General features: G+C 48.0%; 1 protein-coding gene across 5 annotated transcripts in view; it reads right to left on the reverse strand.

Moving 5' to 3' along the window:
* Positions 1-4,259: 4,259 nt before the first annotated feature.
* The window catches only part of LOC106563018 (phosphatidylinositol 3-kinase regulatory subunit alpha), a 55,231-nt gene continuing 33,749 nt past the window's right edge, over positions 4,260-25,741 (reverse strand). The window contains exons 6-14 of one of the 5 annotated variants that reach the window (XM_014128203.3): positions 24,674-24,875; positions 18,955-19,037; positions 10,795-11,002; positions 10,496-10,676; positions 10,095-10,363; positions 8,364-8,540; positions 8,166-8,240; positions 6,366-6,536; positions 4,260-5,890 (exon numbers count right to left, since the gene is read on the reverse strand). In XM_014128203.3, coding sequence (XP_013983678.1) covers positions 5,701-5,890; positions 6,366-6,536; positions 8,166-8,240; positions 8,364-8,540; positions 10,095-10,363; positions 10,496-10,676; positions 10,795-11,002; positions 18,955-19,037; positions 24,674-24,875 — 1,556 coding nt within the window. In that variant the 3' untranslated portion in view covers positions 4,260-5,700. Of the gene's footprint in view, positions 5,891-6,365; positions 6,537-8,165; positions 8,241-8,363; positions 8,541-10,094; positions 10,364-10,495; positions 10,677-10,794; positions 11,003-11,746; positions 11,990-12,497; positions 12,723-12,746; positions 13,071-14,031; positions 14,592-18,954; positions 19,038-24,673; positions 24,876-25,741 lie in introns of those variants that run through there. The other 4 variants (XM_014128209.3, XM_014128207.3, XM_014128206.3 and 1 more) reach the window with 4 other exon arrangements.

Raw genomic sequence — 25,741 nt, forward strand, 5'->3', positions numbered from 1 at the left:
TTTCGTCGTCTGTTTATTTTGTGATTAAGTGTTTTCTTTAATAAATAAGAAGATGAGCACTTTACCCGCTGCATTTTGGTCCACTCCTTACGGCGCCCGTGACAGGGAAATACACGGCATTGAAATGGATTTCCCACTTCAAACCCAAATATATCATACTTTGACTAAAACGATGACTTATTGACTTCAATTGGTTTACAAAATCATGGGTAAGCTCTGGGCATTGTCTTTCAGCTGAAAAAAAGTGAATTGTGGTACTTTAAGGCCTTTAGCTAATGGACACTCCCCTTTGGCCTCTCACTGGTCTAGCTTTGATGCCACAAAAGCTAATTTGTCTCATCTTTGTGCATGGACCTATCTTTGGGTTAGGACTGACATTGTCATTGGTAAGATACCTTAATCAAAATGCAAACTATTTTTATTTCAGTAATATTAAATTAGGTCTATGATGTACTACTTAAACAAGCTGTGATTAAATGCATGCATAACCCAGTCTACCTCTGTCATGTCTTAGTACTTCATTTTACTATGGAAACATTTTGCTCTATTTATAAATGTCTTATTCATAAGTGTGAAAAAGATGCAGTCCGCTGAGGTGAGAACAAATCGAGAGGTTAAGGTCATGTGCTCTGTGGTTTACATTTTCCGTTTCTGATGCTGACGCAAACAGCAGACACAGTGGTTGTCAGAGGATACGCTTGATCAACCTCATCTATATCTTTCTTCTCGTAGCTACCTCTGCATTCTGCCACTTTAGTTGAGAGGAAGCTCTAGAAGGTGATCTAATTCTAACAAAAAACCTTTCAGCATGTTTCAGAACAGTGCATTCCAGAATTCTCAAACATGGCTCTTTTAAATGCAGACTAAGGGCACTGTAATGGGCAGGAGGGTTGTTATTATTTGCAATTCAAGGAACTACAATGGGAAGAATCCAGTCTATATTTCCTCTGGGTCACATTGCTCGAATGATCTCCCTCTCTCTCACACTCCATCTCTCTGTAGATGATTAATCAAGTTTGCTGGGATGACAATAACCTCCAGGGAACAATTTGCCTTTTGAGCTGGAGCAATGGTACATAACCCAGGGCAAGACTAATTTCTCCCAGTGAGTCAGGGCTGGTATGGCCTGCTGGCACATCACTTGTAACACTTAAGACCTCTTATGTTAAGAGTGTGGATAAACTTGTTTCACAAAATGGTGGATCGCAGCCAATCCCTACTGGGTTGTGGTTTAAGATTGTGCTATGGATGGAACCATTGGTTTGTTAATATAATGGATCACAATACCATTTTGGTGGGTCAAGGCATTAATAAGTAAAGGAACACTGTGCTTATTGGGGTGCATGCACAAAATATCTTAAAATGAAGTAAGATCTGATAGATACACCCATCTAGTACTGGGTCACACCCCCTTTGCCTCTAGAACAGCCTGAATTATTCGGGCCATTCTACAAGGTATTAGAAACGTTCCACAGGGATGTTCGTCCATGCTGACGCGATGGCATCGTGCAGTTGCTGCAGATTGGACAGCGATACATTCTTGCTGCGAACAGCCTGTTCCATCTCATCCCAAAGACGCTCTTTTGGGTTGAGGTCTGGGGACTGACCAGGCCACTCAAGTAAACTGAACTCGCCGTCATGTTCTAGGCAATGTTTTTCCACTCCTCAATTGTCCAGTGTTGATAATCACGTGACAACGAGCCGCTTCTTCTTATTTTTAGCTGATACGAGTGGAATCCGGCGTGGTCGTCTGCTGCAATAGCCCATCCGTGACAAGGATCAACAATGTGTGCATTCCGAGATTGCCGTTCTGCACACCACTGCCGTTATTTGTCTGTTTGTGGCCCGCCGGTTAGCTTCCACGATTCTTGCCATTCTCCTTCGACCTCTCTCATCAACAAGCTGTTTTCGCCCACAGGACTGTCGCTGACTGGATGTTTTTTGTTTGTTGCAACATTTTCGGTAAACCCTAGACACTGTCGTATGTGAAAAGCCCAGGAGGATGGCCGTTTCTGAGATACTGGATCCGTCGCGCCTGGCACCGACAATCATACCACGCTCAAAGTCGCTTAGGTCACTAGTTTTGCCCATTCTAATGTTTACTCGAACAGTAACTGAATGCCTCGATGTCTGCCTGCTTTATATAACAAGCCATGGCCACGTGACTCACTGTCTGTAGGAGTGATCCAATTTCATGAATGGGGTTGGTGTACCTAATAAACTGTCCGGTGATTGTATATGGGGCGGCAGGTAGCCTAGTGGTTAAGAGCGTTGAGACATTATCTGAAAGGTTGCTGGTTCGAATCCCTGAGCCTACAAAGTGAAAATTATATCTGTGCCCTTGAGCAAGGCACTTAACCCTAATTGCTCCTGTAAGTCGCTCTGGATAAGAGCGTCTGCTAAATGACTAAATGTATATTTAATTGAATAAAATTATAATTAACATCCTATTTCTGCAAGTTGAAATGTATTGGTTAAAAGTAGGAACTGAAAAGTCCATTCTAGAATTAAGTGATGTGTTAAAATAGCAAAAACCACATACGCATCTATAAATTCAATTACAGTGTGAATGTTCTCTGAGGGAACAAAGTGTTCTGTCTTATCACTGATGACATCAATGCTGTGCCATAATGCCACACCATTCAATTTGCATAACCTCAACAAGACACCCAGCTGTACACAGATCTGCAACTGAAAAGGAGCGTTTTGTCTTTCTTTGTCTGGTATGGGTACAAGGATGTCACAATGTGGAAAATTAGCTATTTACTTAAATAATAACACTGAAAAGTTCTTCACATTTTTTTGCAACAAATTTTTATTTTCTTTAAACAAAGCCCAATACACAATTGAAGCAAAACTGGGGAATATTGGTAAATTGCAATCAACGTTTCTGTAACAATCACCTCACAGGTGTATGTGTCAACTGAGGGAGAAAATAAAAGTCTAACCCTCAAAATGGTGCAGGTTTTTCCAAAGAACAGAGTGTAGAACGAGACGACACTTTGGACAAATGTAAAACAAACAAGACCAGCCTGGGATCAAACTACATTTATACAACAAATTTGAAAAGGTATAAAGGTATACTGTAGTTCAATGGTTATTTGTCCCAGAGGTGGCATAGTAGTAGTTTGAATCCAAACTTGCTTCGTTTTAAGCTGGTTCAGAAGTTATTGGCCTTGAGTATACATACCAATGCGAGCAAAGCAAAAGAGAAACAGTTAACGTCAAATGTGCGAGAAAACGATTCATCATGTGTAAAAATAAACTCCACATGATGATCATTTTGGTCATACACTGAAGCAAAACTGTTACACAGTGTGAACACATCTCGTACACATTGCACTGACTATTTTGTGCGTTAAGGTTGTTTACGCTTTGTCGAAATTCCACTCCCAGTGGGGCTCAAAAAAAGGTAATGGGGTCATACATGTAAAAAAAAATGCATTGTTGTAAACAGAACCCACACCAAAAGGCACCGCTCCCGTTGCCCTGTTTAACACATGCATACTATTCCACCCAGAGAGAAGAAAATAAGTTTATCCAACATTGGCAACACTTCTTTCCCCTGAATGAAACATATCTAATGCCTCTTTCTCTTCAACCTTGAAGTATACCATGAGATTTGTGGAAATTTACTCCCTGCAAATATACAGGTATAATAGTGGTGCCAGATTGAAACGTCTCACTAGCCATTTATGTCAAAGGGAAGGGGGAATTAAAAATACAGTTTAATAGTTTAATCCTCACACTACACATTTAATGTTTCTAATAGGGATAGATGATGTAGAGGGTTACATTTGCCAACAATGCCTGCCAGTGTAGATTTAAACAAATTATTTTAAGGCAAGTAGGCCTACTTTTGAACGAAAATGTCACCAAACTAATTTTATTTGATTTTTAAATTGCCTGGGCTTGGATGATAGTCTAATTCAAAGCTAATCATAATATTTTATAATGAAAAATCCATACATGCTGATGGTGTAGTATAGATTAACACCCTAATTTAGACTCATGGGCATTTACATCATGGAATAAAGTCAGGGTCGAAAAATAGTTTTGGGAAATGTGCAGCGGTGACACCAATGTTTACTAGTGGGTTGGCAGCTAAATTTGGGTACTTTCTCCAAGTAACAGAACCACTTGGTATACAATGTCGTATGAGAATAAGCAATCACGGACTATTTGAAATGAGTTGATCCACCCACGTAAACAACTCAAAAGATTTTCTGATACAGAAAAAATACAATGTGGACAATGCATAGGGGAAGATAAAATGTCTCCCAATTGATCTTTTTAATAACAATTTCCATCATTTCAAGACACCGATTTGCTGTGATTTCTTTGGGGAAAGGTTATATAACAAAATAAATCTATACTGTTGTTTCCATGGAGATGGTTGAAAAGGTGAGTACAACATGCACCATTATGATTGCAGTAATCAACAAATATTCCCATCATTCTAAAATGGCACCCTATTCCCTGTATACTATAAGGAATAGGGTGCCACTTGGGATGCTACCGTTGTTTCGACAAAGACCTAAAAACACATGGCTATGTTAGAAATATTTCTTGTGACTGAAGCAACTGTCAAATACTCAAAAGGCTCTGCCTGAGAACATCAGTTTGAAGCAAAAAAAAGTACTAATAAAATACTCATCTTTTCCATCTTTATATCCGTTGCTGATAAAGTCATTTGTAATAAAGTATATGTTACTATTATTTACTTTCTTAAAAATCTGAAGCAGTTTTTATCATGGCATTTTGACACAAAATATCCTCTTGGATATTTACATGGGGAAATAAACTTTCTCAAGCATTAAAAACAAGCTTATTATGGGTTTGCAACAGCATAAAAACAACTTTGTAGAAATAAGGGAGATACATAATTGCATAGCAGATTAGGACATAACTGAACAGTAACTGAGCTTTTTTTTGGTATGGTGCGGTAGGTTTGCTGTGTACTGACGTTCCCCTCTGTATATATACATAATGAAGTATTTCCATTTCAAGTCTGTTCATATTTTCACTCATCCACAGTAGAGATCAGTTTAGAGTCTCTGCACTGTAAGTCCGTAGGAGTCTTTTCAAGAAAACGATTATACTTTGTCAAAAGTGCCATTTTGCTACATTTATCAGCTGATCCATGGTCTGTCACTGAACACTTACACGTGTGTTAGACACCCCCAACAGCTTTCAGATACTGTGAGTTTTGGTCACATGGACACACACTCACACACAGACACCCGCAGGGAGATAGACTTGAAAGTAAAAACGCAAGAAGGGGGGGAAAAGAAAAAGAAAAATGATGCACTCAAGTTTTATCTGCGTTTTGACATTCCAGCTGGTAAAGCTTTGAAAAGAACAAGCACCATTAGGAAAAGGCCTCCAATGTCCTCCGCTGGTGAGAGAGTTCAGCAGTTTCACCTCGACTCTGTGCTCCCACAATACGCACGAGAGACAAAACTACATTCAGGCTCTCGCCACTGCTCACAGTCAGTTCACAGTCACTGAAATGTTTTCAGGCGTTAGTCTCTTTAGTCCTTTCCTCTCTCGTGGGTCAAAAGTCTGTTAGTAGGCAAGACACGGGCCTAGTTCTTAATTTTATTTTTTAAATCTTTGAGTCCAAAGTTTTCCTAAAAATATACATTTTTAGGAAAATAAGTCTCATGTTTTTGCCCAACTGAATGGTCAGGAGGGTCCTCACCGCTTCTGCTGTGCGTAGACGGGGTGCGCTAGCGTAACATTCAGAGAGTCATTGTGCTGGACCAGTGACGTGTGCTGATAGTGGAGGACCAGTTCTTTGAGCGAGTTGTACAGGTTGTAAGGTTCGGCGAAGCCAAACCCTGAGGGCGTCTTGTTGATGACACAGTGCTTCACCTCACCTTCCACACTGGAGAGGAGAGACAGAGAAGGAGAGAAACGTCAAGTCCTATTCTATTAGGCCAGGTTGTACTTTTTCGTTCCCAGCACTAGGTCACACCTGACTCTACGACTTGACTAATCATCAAGCCCTTGGTTACACGAGGTTCACTCTAGACATGGTTGAGCTGCAGTGTCTACACTGAAGGCTACACCTGTTCCTGTAAAGTCTAAAGTCTCTGAATTTGTGTTTGCAGTGTCAATGTGCTGAACAGTGTAGAAGCAAACAGCTTGACTTCAGGTTGAGGTAAACAGAAAGGGTGTAGTAGTGCAGCACAGTCTGATCCTTCAAGGGAACACTGTCAAGCTACAGCCGTACAAACGCCAAGCTAAATTATGTTGCATCAGTAACCAAATGCTGGTAGGGTCAGTTCAGGATGAGGTAGATGCTTACATGACGACACTAAAGTACAAAAGTAGAATGAGTACAAGGTCTTTATACGTACACAACACTGCAGGCGTAGCATCCTGCCTTGCTGCTGTCTCGGACCAGGAATGTTCCGTCTCTCTTCCCCCGGAGGAGGGCCTCAGCCTGCAGCCGGTTGATGTTTCCCAGCTTCCAGGAGCGCTCGTCGTGGTGGGGGAGGTCCTCATCGTCATCCACCATAGAGTATTGACTGGAGAACATAGATGGAGGGAGTTAGATACTTAACCTGTTAGGGCTAGGGGGCAGTATTGACACGGCTGGATAAAAAACATACCCGATTTAATCTGGTTACCACTCCTACCCAGTAACTAGAATATGCATATACTTATTACATATGGATAGAAAACACCCTAAATTTTCTAAAACTGTTTGAATGGTGTCTGTGAGTATAACAGAACTCAAATGGCAGGTCAAAACCTGAGAGATTCCTTTACAGGAAGTGGCCTGTCTGACCATTTCTGGAACTTCTTTGCCATCTCTATCGTTTACTAAGGATCTCTGCTCTAACGTGACACTTCCTACGTCGTCCATAGGCGCTCAGAGCCCGGGAAAAACCTGAATGTCGTCATCCCAGCCCCAGGCTGAAACACATTATCGCCTTTCTCAAGTGGCCGATCAAGGGACTCTGGGCTTAGGCGCGTGACCTGACCGCCCCCGCCTTTGTGATTTTTTCCTCCGTTTGCCGAAAAGGAGATTCCCGGTCGGAATATTATCGCTTTTCTACGAGAAAAATGGCATAAAAATTGATTTTAAACAGCGGTTGGCATGCTTCGAAGTACGGTAATGGAATATTTAGAATTTTTTTGTCACGAATTGCGCCATGCGCGCGACCCTTCTTTACCATTTCGGATAGTGTCTGGAACGCACGAACAAAACGCCGCTATTCGGATATAACGATGGATTATTTTGGACAAAACCAACATTTGTTATTGAAGTAGCAGTCCTGGGAGTGCATTCTGACGAAGACAACAAAAGGTAATCAAACTTTTATAATAGTAAATATGATTATGGTGAGTGCTAAACTTGCCGGGTGTCTAAATAGCTAGCCCGTGATGCCTGGGCTATGTACTTAGAATATTGCAAAATGTGCTTTCACCAAAAAGCTATTTTAAAATCGGACATATCGAGTGCATAGAGGAGGTCTGTATCTATAATTCTTAAAATAATTGTTATGCTTTTTGTGAACGTTTATCGTGAGTAATTTAGTAAAATGTTAGCGAATTCCCCGGAAGTTTGCGGGGGGTATGCTAGTTCTGAACGTCACATGCTAATGTAAAAAGCTGGTTTTTGATATAAATATGAACTTGATTGAACAAAACATGCATGTATTGTATAACATAATGTCCTAGGGTTGTCATCTGATGAAGATCATCAAAAGGTTAGTGCTGCATTTAGCTGTCTTCTGGGTTTTTGTGACATTATATGCTAGCTTGAAAAATGGGTGTCTGATTATTTCTGGCTTGGTACTCTGCTGACATAATCTAATGTTTTGCTTTCGTTGTAAAGCCTTTTTGAAATCGGACAGTGTGGTTAGATTAACGAGAGTCTTGTCTTTAAATAGCTGTAAAATAGTCATATGTTTGAGAAATTGAAGTAATAGGATTTTTAAGGTTTTGAAAATCGCGCCACAGGCTTCAAGTGGCTGTTACGTAGGTGGGACGAATTCGTCCCGCCTAGCCCAGAGAGGTTAAAGTTTGATATCGAATGGCAAACTATTTAACAATGGTGCGATGTGATTCCCCATTGCTTGTCCCATAACTTTGTCAACGTTAGATACCAGGAACATAAAATGTATGGAAGGTCAGTCTATAATACTCACTCTTCCGTGTTCTCGTTCTTGATTTCCAGCCACTCGTTGAGCTTCTTCTGCCTGACACCCTTCTGGGTCAACCACCTGGAACACAAGAACCATGACAAGACCGATTAGAGACAAAGTATTGAGACCTTTACAAGACGTTCCCATCACCAGAAAAATACATTTATTTGAATTGATTAGAAACTAGGAGGTGATACTTACATGAGGTACTGATCCCTGGTCTTGCGGAGCTGGATGAGGTCGGGCTTGATGCTGTTCATCCGTTTGTCGATCTCTCGGTAGTCAGCGGCCTGCTTCTTCAGATCCTCCTCCAGACGCCGCTTGCTGTCCACGATCTCACTGATACGAGACTTCAGTTTCTCATAGTTGCCCATGATCCTGAGGAAAACAATAACTCAGTTAACCTGTTGGGTCTAGGGGGCAGCATTTGCACGTCTGGATAAAAAAAATGTACCCGATTTAATCTGGTTACTAATCCTACCCAGTAACTAGAATATGCATATACTTATTATATATGGATAGAAAACACTCTAAAGTTTCCAAAACTGTTTGAATGGTGTCTGTGAGTATAACAGAACTCATTTGGCAGGCAAAACCCTGAGACATTTTCTGACAGGAAGTGGATACCTGATGTGTTGTATTGAGTTTAAACCTATCCCATTGAAAAACACAGGGGTTTAGGAATATTTTGGCACTTCCTATTGCTTCCACTAGATGTCACCAGCCTTTACAAAGTGTTTTGAGTCTTCTGGAGGGAGATCTGACCGAACAAGAGCCATGGAACGGTGATGTCCCATTAGACACCTGGCGCGCTACTTCATGTTGGGTACCCTCGTTCCAATACGTTATAAAAGGCTATGCATTCGTCCACCTTGAATATTATTCATGTTCTGGTTAAAAAAGGCCCTAATGATTTATGCTATACAACGTTTGACATGTTTGAACGAACGGAAATATATTTTTTCCCCTCGTTCATGACGAGAAGTCCGGCTGGCTTACATCATGTGCTAACGAGACGGAGATTTTTGGACATAAATGATGAGCTTTTTTGAACAAAACTACATTCGTTATGGACCTGTGATACCTGGAAGTGACATCTGATGAAGAGAATCAAAGGTAATGGATTATTTACATAGTATTTTCGATTTTAGATCTCCCCAACATGACGTCTAGTCTGTATCGCAACGCGTATTTTTCTGGGCACAGTGCTCAGATTATTGCAAAGTGTGATTTCCCAGTAAGGTTATTTTTAAATCTGGCAAGTTGATTGCGTTCAAAAGATGTAAATCTATAATTCTTTAAATGACAATATAATAATTTACCAATGTTTTCTAATTTTAATTATTTAATTTGTGACGCTGACTTGACTGCCGGTTATTGGAGGGAAACGATTTCCTCAACATCAATGCCATAGTAAAACGCTGTTTTTGTATATAAATATGAACTTGATAGAACTAAAAATGCATGCATTGTCTAACATAATGTCCTAGGAGTGTCATCTGATGGAGATTGTAAAAGGTTAGTGTATCATTTTAGCTGGTTTTATGGTTTTGGTGACCCTGTCTTTGACTTGACAAAACATTACACACAACTCTTGTAAATGTACTGTCCTAACATACTCTAAATTTATGCTTTCGCCGTAAAACCTTTTTGAAATCGTAAAACGTGGTTAGATTAAGGAGATGTTTATCTTTCAAATGGTGTAACATAGTTGTATTTTTGAAAAATTTGAATTTTGACATTTATTTGGATTCAAATTTGCCGCTCTTGAAATGCACCTGCTGTTGATGGAGTGCACCACGGGTGGCACGCTAGCGTCCCACCTAGCCCCAAGAGGTTAAGAAGCATTAAGAAATTGATCAGATAAGAAAACAAAATGTCCAAATTGTATTTTTTTGGCAGTTTTTCGGAGGGTCTTGATCAAGTCCTTACCTCTGGATCTCCTTGTCATTGCCTTCCCTCCTGAACTTCTCAATGTACTCTTTGCTGTACCGTTCTTGCGTTTGGCACTGCTCCTCGAAGATCTTGATGGTTTCGTTGAAGGCTTCGATCGCTGTCCTCTTCATTTGGATTTCCTGGGACGTCCTGGTGTACTCCTCGTAGAGGCGGTCGTACTCTCGGTTTTTCTCCTGGTACTGCTGGTGGTACTCGTGGAGCTTCTTCCCCACAGCCTCGATGTTGTCCTCCTTCACCACCTGATCCTGAGGAGGGGAGGCGAAGAAATGGAGTAGAGCTGTAGATCGACACTGACTCATTTGCCAAGGCTTTTGAGCTATGACGCATTGTGTGAAAAGTCCTAAACAAATAAAGTTTATGATCATGCTGACGGTTACCTGCTGGTGTTTGGAGACGGGGAACTGTAGCTTGACGTCTAGCTTGGGGTTGTATTGGGCCAGCGACTCGTTGCGGTAGTGGTTGATGAGCTCCACCACTGAGTTGAAGGTCAGGGGGTCCGAAAAGCCGTACTTCCCATCCCGGTGGAATATCTTGATCAGCTTATTGTTACCCCCTTTTCTGTAAGTGGAGACCAATAGGGATGGGGGACCAAATAAAAATGAAATATTCGAAAAACACTAGTTATAGAGGATGTGCGAAGTGAGTCTTTTTCGAGGGTAGGAAAAAAAAGACTTACCTCAACGTGAGCGTGTAGTCGCCGTGCATCTTGGTGGAGGCATCACGGACCAAGAACGTACCGTCGGCCGTGTCCCTCAGCTTCTCGTTGACCTCCTCGCGGGAGATGTCTCCCCAGTACCATTCGCCGTCCTGCAGCGCCATGTTGTTGTTCATACCGTTGTTAGTGACAGCAGGGGCCGTGGGTTTGGGCGGCTTGGGAGGTAGGGCTGTATTGTTCGAGAGGGGAGAGAGATGGCTGCTTAGTTCATGTGATGATGATACAGTCAATTGCCTAGTGCATTATACAGGAGCATGCCGTTACCAGGAGTGATGTCACTCCTGGCATAGTCTATATAATGTAATGCTAAGCCAGTATGCCGCGGGGAGCTGAAAGGGGTTGTAGAAACATATATTACTCTATAGCTGCGAGTGGCAAATATTATTCCATTTGCTTAGTGGACGATTAAGAGATCAAAAGGTCTGCGGCAGTTAGAGCAGTGGGCAGGATACTGCTTTCTCCCTCCAATCCTTTCCACTTGATTACATTGGGCTGAAAGAATACCACTGCTCTCCAACATCGAGAGAAAGAGAGAGAGAGAGAGAGAGAGCAAGAGAGAAAGCGCAAGTGAGAGAGAAGAGTGAGTGAGTAAGGGAGAATGGATTACATTCAAGAAAAAAAGAGCCCCTTCACTCCCCCGTGTTGGGACCCAACCATAAACAAGAAATCAACCCCATCTGTTGCCCCAATTACGTCGCATACAGATAATCTCTGTCTTTCTGCAAAGCGGCCACAAAAAAAGGGGGGAAAAAATAAATGACACTGCATAATTTCAGACCTAAATGGAGCGCAGCTTTGAGCCTGCAGCTCAAATGCAAAATGCTGTAAACCATTGCAGAATCATCCTGTAAATCCTATAACTCAGCCACATATCCACCAATGTAACTGCCTGTAGAGAAACCAATGAACCCACCAAGCTCCGTTGACGAAAAAACCTCAGACATCACCACGTTGCGTTGGACACATCCAGTCCCTTCTCTTCCAAATGGTTTCTTCTTAGCAACAGCAGTCTCCCTAATGCAGATCCCCCACTCCTATTTCATGCTGCTAGCACTCAGAATCAATAAGCCCTAATCGCTGCATTGGAATGGTTAATCACACGAGTGACTCAGGCTCACTCGATATAGCTGCCACTCTTTCAGAGGAGCAGGCAGGAGGGAGCTGAGCTGAAATGGCAGAAGGCTATTTTTAAACCACTAGAGCTGCTTCACTCTCTTTGTTCCCCATCTGCCTCCTGTCCTGCTGCAGTATACCTCAGACTTCAATGTAGCAGGAGACACCGAGCCATGGGTATAATATACATATTTATAACATGAGCCATATCCATGGTGATGGAATAATGTAGGCAAATGTACTGCTCCCTTTAGCTGGATTTCTCCACAGCTGGATCTTTCCAACAGCCTACGGGTTGCAGCAGTGCCTAAATCCATGGATCCAGAAGAGGTGATCAGAGATGGCGAGAGGGTATGGCAATGCAAGCAGCAGTTTTGGGCTGACAGCCAAGGTGACATTTCACCGCCACCAGAACTCACATTTGCCTTGTGAACTTCCTGCACTGCTGCTAGCCTTAGACCATCGTACCCCTGCCATACAATGTCTCAGCACGCATTGAGACATACTTGTCATGCAACCCCCAGCGTTAATGAGCTAGTCAGTTTGCCTACCTGGAGCGTCCATCTCTAGGTAAAATAAAGGTTCAGAATCGACGTCAAACTTGGGTCTCAGACCAGAGCCCTCCAAATCCTCCCATGTTTCAGAGACAGCCTTGTTGCACATTTGAATGATACAATCGTAATCTGTTCTGAATGGAGCCCTGCTCTCTTCGTATGACTACCTCAAAAACCAATTTTAAAAAGCCGTTTTTAAAGGCAGCTTGCCTGCTTCCTTGCTCAGTAATGTGTTACATCACTTACCACAGCCAATAGCGCGGGGGGGACTGTCAACAACAACTCCTGCATCTTTCATTTCCTGAAAGCGATGATGTCATTTTGAAAGCTCACTGGCCTTTTCCCATTTTAAGTTGATGCTGCTATCCTCAATGTGCACAGTCCATGTAGTGCAGATCAGAGTCTATATAGTCTAGAACACACACAGGCTAAAATAGCCCTATAATAATAATCTGTTTAGTACACAGCATCCTTTCCAGAGATAGATCCGACTATAGCTGCTGCAAACATCTTCTCTTAGCTCTAACGCAGTTGGAGTGAAACGAATCTGCAGCCTTCTCTCTTTCTCTCCTGCTCTGTAGCTCTCAGCCCTCCCTCCCGCAGGTTGCTCAATCCCTCCTCCCCGCGCATGTCGTGTACCGGTTTAGTCCAGCCCACTTGGCACAGAGACAAAACCAGCTCTGCTGCTGCGGCACGTAGGCAGGCCAGGCAGAGCAGCTCCACTACACGTCCTAAAGCCTTTGCCCCGGTCACAGCCACCCACTTACCACCACCAGTCACCCGGAGGCTCCAAAATACACCAGTAATTCTCTGTGGGGGGGGGGGGGGATTATTGGGAGGAAGAGGAGTCTTTCCAAAGGCAGCTTGGGAATGATGAAATAGGCCACATTGACTGAAAGTATACCAGATATAAGCTTATCGGAGTGATAAGGAGGACAGTTTAGCTTGGTATTACCTTTTTAAGGGCATGTGATCTCATTTAAAGAGTAGCTAGCTACATGTACGCACTAAATTCAAGTAAAGAAAATCCTACATTATTCAACTTGTGCTTCATATTCATGTTTTATTTATATATTTTCGCTCGGTAGTAAATCATATTCCGATTGAGGCCTCGAAAATTGCCTCTGAAACGTTAGTCTAAATGGAAAATTCTGCACCGTTGTCCCTAGATAAATCAGCATGCCGTCCTGACCACACAGAAAGACAGCAGGGTGATATATGGGGCCTGTATGAACCAACAGCGTCTAAAAGTACAGCAGCGGAGAGCGAGCGAGCAATGGCTTGAGGAAAACCTGTTTTCTTGACAGCTCCAGGAGACTGGCCATAAAAAAAAAACCTGTCAGTCTCGTTTCTGTCCCATAATCTGCTCCACTGTTACCCAGTACATTTATTTCCCATTTTCTATCTGGCCTATTCATCTATCTAGCAAATTCATTGTCTCAAGGTTTTGCTGAATCCCTTGCATTAGCAATAAACCCTTTAAACTTATCCAGTGTGTCAGATTTACAATGATTCAAGATCTTAAACTTACGTTGCAAGTTGTGCATGTTCTGGTATAAGGCACCAGTGGTGTGTCTTTGTTTATTCTCCCAATAACGGTGTGTAAAATCCAAACAGACAGAGCTCTAGATAGAAAACTCTCAAGTCCTTCTGAAAATTTCCATTCCGTGGCTTAAACAAGATTATTTTACTTTAGTTCTTAGAGAGGTGACGGTCCGTTCAGCGGTACTTAATGAAATCCAGGTAATCCGGTAACTCTCTGGTCTGGCTTGGAGGCAGGTGCTTGCCTGACTTGCTCCTTGATCTGACACGGGTGGTGTAACAGTGAGGGAGGGCTGCGTGCCTCTGTACAGCTCCCCCTCCCCTCTCCCTCCTTCCATCTCTAAATGTTATGCCAGGCTGAGGAGGGCTGTGCGCGTGGGGACCGTTGGTTAAAGAGCAACTGCCTTCAAAAAAGCAACGAAACCCTTTGAAAAACGGCCTATGTGGCATCGATATGAGTCAGAAACCGTTATTCTAGTGCCAGAATTGACTTCAAGGTGTAAATAGGATAATTTTGGTCACAACAGGTATATGAAGGTTGGGTTGTGATTTGACGATTTACATTTGCCCACTAACATGGGGTGAACAGCTGCGGTGATTGCTCTATATCCAATAGCATAGACAGTGAGACAGACCCGCCCAGTAGCCAGACTTTGTTTACATAAGACAACACATCGCGCATCTTTTAACATGAGAAATACTGTACCCACCAAACACCTTAGATAGATGTAAAATAGCTCAACTAAAACATCCTCTGCAAAATAGTCAAAATGAATTACAGATTTCTTGAGTTACAATAGATTCATTCAGGGGATTTTGAGGAATAGGAAATAGGCTACTTCCAAGAATGAAAAATCCTTATTCTAATGAGCAACAGAAAAGCACACGTGCCAATCGGCATGTTCAGTGGCTCTAATGATTAGCTGAGCTGCTGCCTTGCTGTTGACCCTGTCTGCCCACTCTGTAACCTGGCCCTAGTGCCGACCGAAGGGGGGGGGGGGGGGTTCAGTCTTATGATTAACTCGCACAGGTTCAAATATTTGCTGAGCTGGGCACTTTGGGGCTGGGAGGGGCGTGTGGAAGCAGCCAGCGGGGAGGGAGAGGTTAGAAGGGTGAGGCAGAGGGGAGAGCAGTGTGGACCTAGGAAGTAGGAGCAGCCGCCGGGCTAACCTCTCAATCTCACCCACAGTGTCATCGCATCAATGATGCGTAAATACATTTGGCAGTCAAACATTTTTCAATATGTAATCCAAACATATGTGGATGTGTGTGCAACAAAAGATCAACATTTCGCCTTTAACCTATTTCTGTCAAGTCGACGCATACAATTTCATACGTGTTGGATAAATCCAACGCACGCGCCACACAGAATGCACTGAAACTGCAAGGCATTGGTTGGAGGCAAACGCAGTGTTTCATTGGAAATGAATGTACTTCTGGTGTACCAAAACACAATGACGCTGTCAGTCTGATCGTGGTGTAACAAGAGGTGCTCTGTGGAACGGACCGAGTTTCCAGCCAACCAAATCTAAGTGGCCTTGGCTGCTTACTTAAAAATAGGCTCCCAGTAACTGGGAGGAGGCACACAGACAGGCTATCATTCAGAGAAACACGTATTTGCAGACAGTATACATACCCACACTTTCGTAGAAAGTCTCACACGTGCCCACGTGTGGTGTTAAACACAACTGAATGCAAAACTGCTCCCCTCCGAGTCCAACTACCTGGCGTGTATGTGTTTTACGAGTGTCGGTGCATGGCACAGTGTGTGTGTGTGTGTGTGTGTTCGACACAGGAAGGGACCTGGCTGGTTCAGCAGAAAGAGAAGTCAAAGTGTGCGGTGTTGAGTGTTCGTGCTCATCCTTGCCCACCAGCCCGCACACCTCCCCCGTCGGCCCATTGCTCCTGCAGGTGTGAACTACAGACAGCAGCCCATGCTGGATGGATGTTATAAATAGGTCCCCGACAGATAATAAAACTAAAAAAAAAATAAAAAAAAGTGACAGCCAGGCAATGGGCCCCCCCCGGGCTGCCCAAAGGCTGTTTCAACAAGCATCTGTAAGAACACAACCGTGCCACGCAACGTTGTGTACTCCCACACCAGACTGCTAGTTTCTAGAGAACGCTAGCTTAGTCCACACCCCACCGATTGTGAAATAAATAAATATATATAATAGCTTTTCCCACAATATATTGTTTTCTTCTGTCACAACCTGAATTTATGAAATGTTAACTTTAGTTCAGTGCATTTCTGGCCACGGTACAAAGTCTTACATAATTAATCAAGGGTTCTTCTGTGCACAGCACGTTTGACGGAATCCACCTAAAAACCTGCTACATCAACTATTCACTCTGATCTCAAAAAGCCACTGATTTCCTGTTCAAAAGGGGAAGGTGGCTCTATCCTCAACACCAAACCAAAAATGAACACAACCCCTTCTTACACAAAACAGTTTAAGATCCCATTATTGAGACTCGACTATGGGTTAATGGGGACACTTTAGGATGTTGGTAATTAAGCATGTTATGTGGTTCCCCAGAGTCACATGAACTTGTGGATACCATTTTTGTGTCTCTGCATCCAGTATGAAGGATGTTAGAAGTAGTTTTGCGAGCCAATGCTAACTAGCTTTAGCGCAACGACTGGAAGTCTATGGGTATCTAACTAACAGTTAGCAAATTGAAAAAACTTTAAAGTGGTATCCGCAAGTTCAACTGACTGGGAAGTAGATAAAGGGCTTCCCAATCCCTTTATCCCTGCAGCCTTAGTCTAAGATACAGTGCTTTCGGAAAGTATTCAGACCCCTTGACTTGTTTCACATTTTATTCAAAAATAAAATGTCATCCTAAAATTGATTCAATTGTTCCCCCCCCCCCCATCAATCTACACACAATATCCTATAATGACAAAGCCAAAACAGGTTTATACACTTAAAAAATAAAGAATATTACATTTACATAAGTATTCAGTCCCTTTACTCAGTACTTTGTTGAAGCACCTTTGGCAGCGATTACAGGCTCGACTCTTCTTGGGTATGACCCTACAAGCTTGGCAAACCTGTATTTGGGGGAGTTTCTCCCATTCTGCTCTGCAGATCCTTTCAAGCTCTGTCAGATTGGATGGGGAGCATCACTGCACAGCCATTTTCAGGTCTCTCCAGAGATGTTCAATCAGGTTCAAGTCAGGGCTCTGGTTGGGCCACTCAAGGACATTCAGAGACATGCGTCGTCTTGGCTGTGTGATTAGGGTCGTAGTCCTGTTGGAAGGTGAACCTCCGCCTGAGTCGGAGGTCCTGAGCCATCTGGAGCAGTTTGTCATCGAGGATCTCTCTGTACTTTGCTCCGTTCATCTTCCCCTTGATCCTGACTAGTCTCCCAGTCCCTGCCTCCGTTCATCTCTCCTTGATCCTGACTAGTCTCCCAGTCCCGCCTCTGAAAAACATCCCCACAGCATGATGCTGCCACCACCATGCTACACCTTAGGGGTGGTTCCAGGTTTCCTCCAGAAGTGACGATTGGCATTCAGGCCGAAATAGTTCAATCTTAGTTTCATCAGAGAATCTTGTTTCTCATTGTCTGAGGGTTCCTTTTTGCAAACTCCAAGCGGGCTGTCATGTGCCTTTTACGAGGAGTGGCTTCCGTCTGGCCACTCTACCATAAAGGCCTGATTGGTGGAGTGCTGCAGAGATGGTTGTCCTTCTGGAAGGTTCTCCCATCTCCAAAGAGGAACTCTAAAGCTCTGTCAGTGACTATTAGGTTCTTGGTCACCTCCCTGACCAAGGCCCTTCTCCCCCGATTGCTCAGTTTGGCCGGGCAGCCAGCTCTAGGAAGAGTCTTGGTGGTTCCTAACTTCTTCCATTTAAGAATGGAGGCGGCCACTGTGTTCTCAGGGATCTTCAATGCTGCAGAACTGCTTTGGTACCCTTCCCCAGATCTTTGCCTCGACACAATCCTGTCTCGGAGCTCTACAGACAATTCATTCGACCTCATGGCTTGGTTTTTTCTCCGACATGCACTGTCAACATTGGGACCTTATATAGAGAGACAGGTGTGTGCCTTTCCAAATCATGTCCTATTAAATGAATTTACCTGCAGGTGGACTCCAATCAAGTTGTTGAAACATCAAGTATGATCAATGGAAACAGAATGCACCAAAGGGTATGAATACTTATTTACTAAGGTATCTGTTTTGATATATGTGCAAAAATTTCAAAAAACTACTTTTTGCTTTGTCATTACGGGGTATTGATAAGGATTTCAAATTATTTAATCAATTTTAGAATAAGGCTGTAGAGTAACAAAATGTGGAAAAAGTCAAGGGGTCTGCATACTTTCGGAATACACTGTATATTTAGCAATTTGCATAACTGTTAGTTAGATACCATAAACTCCCAGTCATTGAGCTAATGGTAGTTAGCATTGGCTCACGAAACTGCCTCTAACATACTGGACAGAGACAGTATCCACAAGCTCATCTGACTCCGGGGGAAGTAGATAAAGATGACCAAAATCTCAGGAGAATGCTTTGCAGGTTCCAACGCTAAGTATAAACGAAGCAAACCAAACGCTAGGCTAGAACCAATGGAAAATAATGTGTTTCATAAAAGCTTTTAATATTCATATTTTAATATTGCTTTGTAGTCATTTGCCGTGGTATATCAAAAACAGCGTAGTGATATTTAAAATATACATTTTGTATAAAAATTGAAGTAGCGTTTTTTTATCCCACAATAGCGACCTGCTTGTGTACAGTGCAGTGTGATTATGCAGTCTTAACTTTCTAGGCATTAGTTTCGCTTTAAATATAGAACTGAGATACAGAGACAGTCACTCTATAGCTCTGCATACACCCCCAACCAGAAGAGCACACTACATGCTGAATAATAGAAGAGAGGAATGTGTGTTTTCTTACCTGGAGCAGCCTGGGCTTCTGTCCATTCGCTGGTCACAAGGGTCTCAATGATCTTGATGTGAGCATCTGGGCTGGGCTCACAGCTGATGATGTGAACAAGTAGAAAAAGAAAAAAAAAGGACGAAATGAAAAGTCAAATTGAGTCGGTGATTTTCCAGCCAGCTGACTGACCCTGTTGCTCTGGTTAATCTGGGCTTGGTCTCTAGCTCCCTCTTTCTCTCCGTCTCTAACTGATGGGACTTCAAGACCGGCTCCTTTAACTGCTACAGCACAGCTAGCAAACAGAAAAGCTTCCCAACCTAATCCTTTCACAGCAAGTCTGCGCGCGCGTGCAGTCAGTCAGTCAGTCAGTCAGTCACGCAGCGTCCGTCAGTCAGCGTGCGTGCGCTTCAGTCAGTCAGCGTGTGCGTGCGCTTCAGTCAGTCAGCGTGTGCGTGCGCGCGTCAGTCAGCGTGTGCGTGCGCGCGTCAGTCAGCGTGTGCGTGCGCGCGTCAGTCAGCGTGTGCGTGCGCGCGTCAGTCAGCGTGTGCGTGCGCGCGTCAGTCAGCGTGTGCGTGCGCGCGCGCGTCAGTCAGCGTGTGCGTGCGCGCGCGCGTCAGTCAGCGTGTGCGTGCGCGCGCGCGTCAGTCAGCGTGTGCGTGCGCGCGCGCGTCAGTCAGCGTGTGCGTGCGCGCGCGCGTCAGTCAGCGTGTGCGTGCGTGCGCGCGTCAGTCAGCGTGCGCGCGTCAGTCAGCGTGTGCGTGCGCGTTCAGTCAGTCAGTCAGTGTGTGTGTGTGCGTCAGTCAGTCTGTGCGTGCGCGTACGTGCGTGCGTGCGTCAGTGTGTGTGTGCGTGCGTGCGTCAGTGTGTGTGTGTGTGTCAGTGTGTGTGTGCGTGCGTGCGTCAGTGTGTGCGTGCGTGAGTCAGTGCGTGCGTGCGTCAGTGTGTGCGTGCGTGAGTCAGTGCGTGCGTGCGTCAGTGTGTGCGTGCGTGAGTCAGTGCGTGCGCGCGTGCGTGAGTCAGTCAGTGTGTGCGCGTGCGTGCGTCAGTCAGCGTGTGCGTGCGTGCGTCAGTCAGCGTGTGCGTGCGTGCGTCAGTCAGCGTGTGCGTGCGCGCGTCAGTCAGCGTGTGCGTGCGCGCGTCAGTCAGCGTGTGCGTGCGCGCGTCAGTCAGCGTGTGCGTGCGCGCGTCAGTCAGCGTGTGCGTGCGCGCGTCAGTCAGCGTGTGCGTGCGCGCGTCAGTCAGCGTGTGCGTGCGCGCGTCAGTCAGCGTGTGCGTGCGCGCGTCAGTCAGCGTGTGCGTGCGCGTTCAGTGTGCGTGCGCGTTCAGTCAGCGTGTGCGTGCGCGTTCAGTCAGCGTGTGCGTGCGCGTTCAGTCAGCGTGTGCGTGCGCGTTCAGTCAGTCAGTCAGTGTGTGCGCGTACGTGCGTGCGTGCGTCAGTGTGTGTGTGTGTGCGTGCGTGCGTCAGTGTGTGTGTGTGTGTCAGTGTGTGTGTGCATGCGTGCGTCAGTGCGTGCGTGCGTCAGTGTGCGTGTGCGTCAGTGTGTGTGCGCGTGCGTGCGTCAGTGTGTGTATGTGTGTGCGCGTGCGTCAGTGTGTGTGTGCGTGCGCGCGTCAGTGTGTGTGTGCGCGCGTCAGTGTGTGTGTGCGCGCGTCAGTGTGTGTGTGCGCGTGCGTCAGTGTGTGTGTGCGCGTGCGTCAGTGTGTGTGTGCGCGTGCGTCAGTGTGTGTGTGCGCGTGCGTGCGTGAGTCAGTCAGTGTGTGCGCGCGTCAGTGTGTGCGTGTGCGCGCGTCAGTGTGTGCGTGTGCGCGTCAGTGTGTGTGCGTGTGCGCGCGTCAGTGTGTGTGCGCGTGCGCGCGTCAGTGTGTGTGCGCGTGCGCGCGTCAGTGTGTGTGCGCGTGCGCGCGTCAGTGTGTGTGCGCGTGTCAGTGTGTGTGCGCGTGCGCGCGTCAGTGTGTGTGCGCGTGCGCGCGTCAGTGTGTGTGCGCGTGCGCGCGTCAGTGTGTGTGCGCGTGCGCGCGTCAGTGTGTGTGCGCGTGCGCGCGTCCGTGTGTGTGCGCGTGCGCGCGTCAGTGTGTGTGCGCGTGCGTGCGTCAGTGTGTGTGCGCCCGTGCGTGCGTCAGTGTGTGTGCGTGCGTCAGTGCGTGCGTCAGTCAGTCAGTCAGTGTGTGCGTGCGTCAGTGCGTGCGTCAGTGTGTGCGTCAGTGCGTGCGTCAGTGCGTGCGTCAGTGTGTGCGTGCGTCAGTGCGTGCGTGCGTCAGTGCGTGCGTGCGTCAGTGCGTGCGTGCGTCAGTGCGTGCGTCAGTGTGTGCGTGCGTCAGTGCGTGCGTGCGTCAGTGCGTGCGTCAGTGCGTCAGTGCGTGCGTCAGTGCGTGCGTGCGTCAGTGCGTGCGCGCGTCAGTGCGTGCGCGCGTCAGTGCGTGCGCGCGTCAGTGCGTGCGCGCGTCAGTGCGTGCGCGTGCGCGCGTCAGTGTGTGTGCGCCCGTGCGCGCGTCAGTGTGTGTGCGCCCGTGCGCGCGTCAGTGTGTGTGCGCCCGTGCGCGCGTCAGTGTGTGTGCGCCCGTGCGCGCGTCAGTGTGTGTGCGCCCGTGCGCGCGTCAGTGTGTGTGCGCCCGTGCGCGCGTCAGTGTGTGTGCGCCCGTGCGCGCGTCAGTGTGTGTGCGCCCGTGCGCGCGTCAGTGTGTGTGCGCCCGTGCGCGCGTCAGTGTGTGTGCGCCCGTGCGCGCGTCAGTGTGTGTGCGCCCGTGCGCGCGTCAGTGTGTGTGCGCCCGTGCGCGCGTCAGTGTGTGTGCGCCCGTGCGTCAGTCAGTCAGTCAGTCAGTCAGTGTGTGCGTGCGTGCGTCAGTGTGTGCGTCAGTGCGTGCGTCAGTGCGTGCGTCAGTGTGTGCGCGCGTGCGTCAGTCAGTCAGTCAGTGTGTGCGTGCGTCAGTGTGTGCGTGCGTGCGTCAGTGTGTGCGTGCGTGCGTCAGTGTGTGCGTGCGTGCGTCAGTGTGTGCGTGCGTGCGTCAGTGTGTGCGTGCGTGCGTCAGTGTGTGCGTGCGTGCGTCAGTGTGTGCGTGCGTCAGTGTGTGCGTGCGTCAGTGTGTGCGTGCGTCAGTGTGTGCGTGCGTCAGTGTGTGCGTGCGTGCGCGTGCGTCAGTGTGTGCGTCAGTGTGTGCGTGCGTGCGTCAGTGTGTGCGTCAGTGCGTCAGTGCGTGCGTCAGTGTGTGCGTGCGTCAGCGTGCGTGCGTCAGTCAGTGCGTGCGTCAGTCAGTGCGTGCGTCAGTCAGTGCGTGCGTCAGTCAGTGCGTGCGTCAGTCAGTCAGTCAGTGCGTGCGTCAGTCAGTGTGGGCGTGCGTCAGTCAGTCAGTGTGTGCGTGCGTGCGTCAGTCAGTCAGTGTGCGTGCGTGCGTGCGTGCGTCAGTCAGTCAGTCAGTCAGTCAGTGTGCGTGCGTGCGTCAGTCAGTGCGTGCGTGCGTGCGTGCGTGCGTGCGTCAGTCAGTGCGTGCGTGCGTGCGTGCGTGCGTGCGTCAGTGCGTGCGTGCGTCAGTCAGTGTGTGTGCGCCCGTGCGCGCGTCAGTGTGTGTGTGCGTGCGTGCGTCAGTGTGTGCGTGCGTGCGTCAGTGTGTGCGTGCGTGCGTCAGTGTGTGCGTGCGTGCGTCAGTGTGTGCGTGCGTGCGTCAGTGTGTGCGTGCGTGCGTCAGTGTGTGCGTGCGTGCGTCAGTGTGTGCGTGCGTCAGTGTGTGCGTGCGTGCGTCAGTGTGTGCGTGCGTCAGTGTGTGCGTGCGTCAGTGTGTGCGTGCGTCAGTGTGTGCGTGCGTCAGTGTGTGCGTGCGTCAGTGTGTGCGTCAGTGCGTGCGTGCGTCAGTGCGTGCGTCAGTGCGTGCGTCAGTGTGTGCGTGCGTCAGCGTGCGTGCGTCAGTCAGTGCGTGCGTCAGTCAGTGCGTGCGTCAGTCAGTGCGTGCGTCAGTCAGTGCGTGCGTCAGTCAGTGCGTGCGTCAGTCAGTGCGTGCGTCAGTCAGTCAGTCAGTCAGTGCGTGCGTCAGTCAGTGTGGGCGTGCGTCAGTCAGTCAGTGTGTGCGTGCGTGCGTCAGTCAGTCAGTGTGCGTGCGTGCGTGCGTCAGTCAGTCAGTCAGTCAGTGTGCGTGCGTGCGTCAGTCAGTCAGTCAGTGCGTGCGTGCGTCAGTGCGTGCGTGCGTCAGTGCGTGCGTGCGTGCGTGCGTGCGTCAGTCAGTGTGTGTGCGCCCGTGCGCGCGTCAGTGTGTGTGCGCCCGTGCGTGCGTCAGTGTGTGTGCGCCCGTGCGTCAGTCAGTCAGTCAGTCAGTGTGTGCGTGCGTGCGTGCGTCAGTGTGTGCGTGCGTGCGTCAGTGTGTGCGTCAGTGTGTGCGTGCGTGCGTCAGTGTGTGCGTCAGTGCGTGCGTCAGTGCGTGCGTCAGTGTGTGCGCGCGTGCGTCAGTCAGTCAGTCAGTGTGTGCGTGCGTCAGTGTGTGCGTGCGTGCGTCAGTGTGTGCGTGCGTGCGTCAGTGTGTGCGTGCGTGCGTCAGTGTGTGCGTGCGTGCGTCAGTGTGTGCGTGCGTGCGTCAGTGTGTGCGTGCGTGCGTGCGTCAGTGTGTGCGTGCGTCAGTGTGTGCGTGCGTCAGTGTGTGCGTGCGTCAGTGTGTGCGTGCGTCAGTGTGTGCGTGCGTCAGTGTGTGCGTGCGTCAGTGTGTGCGTGCGTGCGCGTGCGTCAGTGTGTGCGTCAGTGTGTGCGTGCGTGCGTCAGTGTGTGCGTCAGTGCGTGCGTGCGTCAGTGCGTGCGTCAGTGTGTGCGTGCGTCAGTGTGTGCGTGCGTCAGCGTGCGTGCGTCAGTCAGTGCGTGCGTCAGTCAGTGCGTGCGTCAGTCAGTGCGTGCGTCAGTCAGTGCGTGCGTCAGTCAGTGCGTGCGTCAGTCAGTCAGTCAGTGCGTGCGTCAGTCAGTGTGGGCGTGCGTCAGTCAGTCAGTGTGTGCGTGCGTGCGTCAGTCAGTCAGTGTGCGTGCGTGCGTGCGTGCGTCAGTCAGTCAGTCAGTCAGTCAGTGTGCGTGCGTCAGTCAGTCAGTGCGTGCGTGCGTGCGTGCGTGCGTGCGTGCGTGCGTGCGTGCGTGCGTGCGTGCGTGCGTGCGTGCGTCAGTGCGTGCGTGCGTGCGTCAGTGCGTGCGTGCGTGCGTGCGTGCGTGCGTGCGTGCGTGCGTCAGTGCGTGCGTGCGTCAGTGCGTGCGTGCGTCAGTGCGTGCGTGCGTGCGTGCGTCAGTCAGTCAGTCAGTCAGTCAGGTCTGTGCGTCAGTCAGTCAGGTCTGTGCGTCAGTCAGTCAGGTCTGTGCGTCAGTCAGTCAGGTCTGTGCGTCAGTCAGTCAGGTCTGTGCGTCAGTCAGTCAGGTCTGTGCGTCAGTCAGTCAGGTCTGTGCGTCAGTCAGTCAGGTCTGTGCGTCAGTCAGTCAGGTCTGTGCGTCAGTCAGTCAGGTCTGTGCGTCAGTCAGTCAGGTCTGTGCGTCAGTCAGTCAGGTCTGTGCGTCAGTCAGTCAGGTCTGTGCGTCAGTCAGTCAGGTCTGTGCGTCAGTCAGTCAGGTCTGTGCGTCAGTCAGTCAGGTCTGTGCGTCAGTCAGTCAGGTCTGTGCGTCAGTCAGTCAGGTCTGTGCGTCAGTCAGTCAGGTCTGTGCGTCAGTCAGTCAGGTCTGTGCGTCAGTCAGTCAGGTCTGTGCGTCAGTCAGTCAGGTCTGTGCGTCCGTCTGTCTCCTCCACCCACCTGGCAGCCTGCTGTCTGAAGAGCAGGGGGCTGAAGATCTCTCCCAGCACGCGGGAGCTGAGCAGGTTCTTGGGTGCATTGTGACACACCCGGGACCAGTGGCGCAGCAGGCAGTGGAAGGTGAGCCAGTACTGGGCCGGAAGGCTGGGTGCGCTGGCGATGTGGCGCAGCTGCTGGGCACACTCTTCAGGGCTCTGCACCTCTGTGGAACACACACACACACACACACACACACACACACACACACACACACACACACACACACACCGTGTGTCAGAGAAGAAGGAAAACCCTTCCAAAAGCTCCCTCAGTTGAAGCTACAGAGTTGTGAGGCGAGCAGGCTTCCCTTCGACCAATGGGGTGGCGGGGGGGAAAAAAGAGCCCTGTGTGCAGAAGTCGGGTTAGAAAACCACATTGAGATTGTGTGTGCTCGACAATGAGTGAGGAGTGCAAGGTACACTTGCAGATGATTGGCTAGCACTGAGATGTGGGAGATAAACCCTCAGGCTTATTTTAGTTGCTATTAACCACAGATATCCTGTTTTTGGCCATGTGACAGAACGATAATCCAGCGAGCACTGAAGAACAGAACAAAGGGAGGGAGGGAGGGAGGGAGGGAGGGAGGGAGGGAGGGAGGGAGGGAGGGAGGGAGGGAGGGAGGGAGGGAGGGAGGGAGGGAGAAGGAGAGAGCCCACGACAGATGTAGAGATACAGAGAAGGGAGGGACAGAGGTTCAGAAGTCGAGAGAGAAGGCGAGAGAGAGAGAAACAGACAGACAACCCAAGACAGAGAGAGCGAACCTAAGAAATGGGGTAAGAGAGAAAGAGAGCGATAGAGAAAGAGATAGTGTGTCCTCTCTCTCTCTGTGTGTGTGTAAGGGCCAACGGGTGGATATTGACACTAGCTCTAGGTCCTCTGGGTTCCCTCTCCAATCTCAAAGTACAAAGTGTTCCATCGTCCGGCCAATGGAAGATTAGGTTAGGGCTGCTGTGTACCTTTGGGTTGGGGCACGGCCCACTGAAAGCCTATATTCAAATATTCGGCATGATCGCTGAGAGCTAAACAAAT

Source organism: Salmo salar, chromosome 11 (genome assembly GCF_965601325.2).
Source record: "Salmo salar chromosome 11, fSalSal1, whole genome shotgun sequence".
In the NCBI taxonomy this organism is placed as follows: Eukaryota; Metazoa; Chordata; class Actinopteri; order Salmoniformes; family Salmonidae; genus Salmo; species Salmo salar.